Consider the following 4,834-nt stretch of genomic DNA (forward strand, 5'->3'; position numbering starts at 1 on the left):
AACTCATGTCCCCAATCCCTCCCAGCATCCCTGAATGTGAAGTTTATTTCTGGATTCTAAAGGTTATTCCCCTCTCCTCCAAATGGAATTTTTATTGTTTACTTTGTTCCAGGAACAATCCTAAGCTCAAATTCATTTACTCCTCAAAGTAACTCTGCGAGATGGGCACTATTCTTACCCTTACTTTACAGATGAAGTAGCTGAGATAATGATTTTCCCAAGCTAGTAAGTGGCAGACCCGGGACATGAACTTAAGATGACTGCCTTGAGAGCCTGAACTTTCAACTATGCTGTAAATAAATGTGAGGAATCAAAACTTGAAATTCCAACAAATAGTTCATTTTAAACAAAACAAGCTAAAGATCAAATTGGCTACTTAGTTTGGAAATCACAGCAGAGTTTGCACAAAAGAGTAGGTGTTTTACCAGCTTACTTCCTACTATTAGAAATGGACCTGTCTTCTTTGGTTGAGACTCCTCCATCACCACCTTCAGTTCAGTTCAGTCCCTCAGTTGTGTCCGACTCTTTGCGACACCAATGGACTGCAGCACGCCAGGCCTCCCTGTCCATTAACAACTCCTGGAGTTTACTCAAACTCATGACCATCGGGTCGGTGATGCCATCCAACCATCTCATCCTCTGTTGTCCCCTTCTCCTCCCGCCTTCAACCTTTCCCAGCATCAGGGTCTTTTCAAACGAGTTGGTTCTTCGCATCAGGTGGCCAAAGTATTGGAGTTTCAGCTTCAGCATCAGTCCTTCCAGTGAATATTCAGGACTGGTTTCCCTTAGGATGGACTGGTTGGATCTCCTTGTAGTCCAAGGGACTCTCAAGAGTCTTCTCCAATTCCACAGTTCAAAGGCATCAATTTTTCTGTGCTCAGCTTTCTTTATAGTCCAACTCTCACATCCATACATGTCTACTGGAAAAACCATAGCCTTGACTAGACAGACCTTTGTTGGCAAAGTAATGTCTCTGCTTTTTAATATGCTGTCTGCTGCTGCTGCTGCTAAATCACTTCAGTCATGTCCGACTCTGTGTGACCCCATAGATGGCAGGCCACCAGGCTCTCCCATCCCTGGGATTCTCCAGGCAAGAACACTGGAGTGGGTCGCCATTTCCTTCTCCAATGCATCAAAGTGAAAAGTGAAAGTGAAGTCACTCAGTTGTGTCCGACCCTCAGTGACCCCAAGGACTGCAGCCTTCCAGGCTCCTCCGTCCATGGGATTTTCCAGGCAAGAGTACTGGAGTTGGGTGCCACTGCCTTCTCCAATATGCTGTCTAGGTTGGTCATAATTTTTCTTCCAAGGAGTAAGTGTCTTTTTATTTCATGGCTGCAGTCACCATCTGCATGATTTTGGAGCCCAGGAAAATAAAGTCTGCCACTGTTTCCCCATCTTTTTGCCATGAAGTGATGGGACCCGATGCCATGATCTTCGTTTTCTGAATGTTGAGCTTTAAGTCAACTTTTTCACTCTCCTCTTTCATCAAGAGGCTCTTTAGTTCTTTTTAACTTTCTGCTATAAGGGTGGTGTCATCTGCATATCTGAGGTTATTGATATTTCTCCCAGCAATCTTGATTCCAGCTTGCGCTTCATCCAGCCCGGCGTTTCTCATGATGTACTCTGCATATAAATTAAATAAGCATGGTGGCAATACACAGCCTTGATGTACTTCTTTTCCTATTTGGAACCAGTCTGTTGTTCCGTGTCCAGTTCTAACTTGCTTCCTGACCTGCATACAGATTTCTCAAGAGGCAGGTCAGGTGGTCTGGTATTCCCATCTCCTTCAAAATTTTCCACAGTTTATTGTGATCCACACAGTCAAAGGCTTTGGCATAGTCAATGAAGCAGAAATAGATGTTTTTCTGGAAATCTCATGTGCTTTCTATGATCCAACGGATGTTGGCAATTTGATCTCTGGTTCCTCTGCCTTTTCTAAAACCACCTTGAACATCTGGAAGTTCACCTTTCACGTATTGTTGAAGCCTGGCTTGGAGAATTTTGAGCATTACTTTACTAGCGTGTGAGATGAGTGCAATTGTGCAATAGTTTGAGCATTCTTTGGCATTTCCTTTCTTTGGGATTGGAATGAAAACTGACTTTTTCCAGTCCTGTGGCCAGTGCTGAGTTTTCCAAATTTGCTGGCATATTGAGTGCAGCACTTTCACAGCATCATCTTTTAGGATTTGAAATAGCTCAACTGGAATTCCATCTCCTCCACTATTCCATCACCTCCACTAACTTTGTTCGTAGTGATGCTTCCTAAGGCCCACTTGAGTTCACACTCCAGGATGTCTGGCTCTAGGTGAGTGATCACACCATCGTGACTATCTGGGTCGTGAAGATATTTTGTACAGTTCTTTTGTGTATTCTTGCTGCTGCTGCTGCTGCTAAGTCGCTTCAGTCGTGTCCGACTCTGTGCGACCCCATAGACTGCAGCCCACCAGGTTCCCCCGTCTCTGGGATTCTCCAGGCAAGAACACTGGAGTGGGGTGCCATTGCCTTCTCCGGTGTATTCTTGCTACCTCTTCTTAATATCTTATGCTTCTGTTAGGTCCATACCATTTCTGTCCTTTATTGAGCCCATCTTTGCATGAAATGTTCCCTTGGTATCTCTGATTTTCTTGAAGACATCTCTAGTTTTTCCCATTCTATAAATCAGTCCACGACTTTGGCTTCTTCAGTTCCTGTAAGACTGCGGTTAGCGTTTACCGCAAGTCGGGTACAAAGACAGCAGCGCACACTCCCTAGTTCTCAGCCCGGTCCTAAGCTCGCGCTGTTTTCTGCCGAGAGTTGGGGCGTGGTCCCAATCGTGCCCTTAGCTGGAAGGCCGCCGGGGTTGTGATAACTCTCGCGGGAAAGTGCGTCGTTGCCGCGGTAACGGCGTCGTGGTCGCGGAAGATGGCCGGGAGAAGTTTCAAGGTTAGTTCAACTGGCCTCTCCTGGGTAGCAGCTAGGTTTCGGCGTCCTGAGAACACCAAAATTCATTGAACTTTGGTTCTGAAAGTGTCTGCCTCTTTTACAGAGACCGGGCGTTTCAGGGACTCTGCTCCCGCCACGCATTCAGCAACCTGCCACGCCTCGACGGGACCTCCTCGCCAAGGAGGAAGAATATAAGTAAGAACTTCGGCGGTTCAGCTTTTTCTTCTTTCCCCTAAATGAGGCTGCTTACAAGTACTATTCCTGGTGACTGGATCTTTGAGACCGTTCATTGTCCAGCATTTTCTTCTCAGCCCATTTACTTGCCCTTCATCTTTTGTCTTTAACTTGAGCCGCGTCCTCGTAGGTGTTGGAAGTGGGAGAAAATTTTACCCAAAGAAGTAAACCTGTTCGTCAGCAAGATGATATTTCTAGAAGTAGTTTGGATAGCGCGAATGGCCAGCGAATGGTTCAGTTTCTAGTTAAAGGAATTCCACTTAATTTCAGGTTCCTGGAGTTTACGTATGTAAATTTCTTTTAGGTTTGGTTTCTAAACTCAAAGCATGTTTCTCAGGGCATTTGGAATTTTCATTCTTATCCACGTTTGTTGGAGTTGGAAGGGTTTCCTTTCCTTACCTATTCTCAGTGTAATTACTGATATCCTGACATCACGTGTTTTCACTCTTGGACCACTCCACTCTTCATCCCCCGGTTGTCATGCAGATGTCAGTAATCTTGTTGATTTGATCTTGTCTCTCCCTTGCCTAAAACTTTGCAGTGGTTTCCAGTTGCACTTCAAAAGCTCTGTCACACTTGGTTTCTACCTCTTGTGTAATCTTGACCTCTTTCGTTTCTGTCTACCAAAGTGGCCTTTTTTGCCTATGGTAAGTAGGCTTCCTATTACTCTTTTATTGTCTGATTAAATTTTCTTTGCTATTAGTGTAACTTGTTACCGTTAATTCATTTGTTAGTTTACTTTGTGTCTGTTTTCTGTGCTGGACTGAGTTCCACGAGGTCACAGACCATGTCTTTTATTTGCCCTCATGTATACCCTTACCAAAAAAATAATATTTTAAAAGTTTACTTTCTTTTTAATTAATTTAAAGTAATGTAATTTAAAACTTGCAAAACATCCCAGCAATTCCTCAGATGGTTAAATGTAGTTACCAAATGATCTGTACCTAAAATGAAACCATGTTTAGAGTTAAAACTGAAGTGTACTGTATTTAGATAAGCTAGACATATTGGCTTACCATAGCATGTAGAAACATAATCATCTTCCACTGTTTGATAAAATGGGCCTATTATTCTAGTAACAGTGTACTTAATCAGTGGATCTGTTGTTCAGTACAGCTCTGAGTCAGCTAAACCACAAACATTTGTTTTCATTACCATGCATTAGGTTAATTCATCTGGGTATTTCGAAGTATATTTTGCACCTGGCCCTTCATTAAGGCTAATATTTAGTTGCTAAGTCTTGGCTCTTACAACCCCCATAGAATGTAGCCTTCCCAACTCCTCTGTCCATAGACTTCCCTAAACAGAATACTGGAGTAGGTTGCCATTTCCTTCTCCAGGGGATCTTCCCAACCCGGGATGGAAATCTGTGTCTCCTACGTTGTAGACAGATTCTTTACCACTGAACCACCTGGGAAGCCTCTTGTTAAGGCTGTCAGTTCAGTTCAGTCGCTCAGTCCTGTCTGACTCTTTGTGACCCCATGAATCGCAGCACGCCAGACCTCCCTGTCCATCACAAACTCCCCGAGTTCACTCAGACTCATGTCCATCTCATCCTCTGTCGTCCCCTTCTCCTCCTGCTCCCAATCCTTCCCAGCATCAGAGTCTTTTCCAATGAGTCAACTCTTCGTATGAGGTGGCCAAAGTACTGGAGTTTCAGCTTTAGCATCATTCCTTC

At 44.1% G+C, this 4,834-nt stretch overlaps 1 protein-coding gene across 1 annotated transcript in view; it reads left to right on the forward strand.

Annotated features, from left to right (window-relative positions):
* Positions 1-2,844: 2,844 nt before the first annotated feature.
* The window catches only part of TEX9 (testis expressed 9), a 108,590-nt gene continuing 106,600 nt past the window's right edge, over positions 2,845-4,834 (forward strand). The window contains exons 1-2 of the mRNA XM_010836790.1: positions 2,845-2,922; positions 3,026-3,117. Coding sequence (XP_010835092.1) covers positions 2,902-2,922; positions 3,026-3,117 — 113 coding nt within the window. The 5' untranslated portion in view covers positions 2,845-2,901. The remainder of the gene's footprint in view (positions 2,923-3,025; positions 3,118-4,834) is intronic.

The sequence above is a fragment of the Bison bison genome, unplaced genomic scaffold, assembly GCF_000754665.1.
Source record: "Bison bison bison isolate TAMUID 2011002044 unplaced genomic scaffold, Bison_UMD1.0 scf7180017864066, whole genome shotgun sequence".
Lineage (NCBI taxonomy): Eukaryota > Metazoa > Chordata > Mammalia > Artiodactyla > Bovidae > Bison > Bison bison.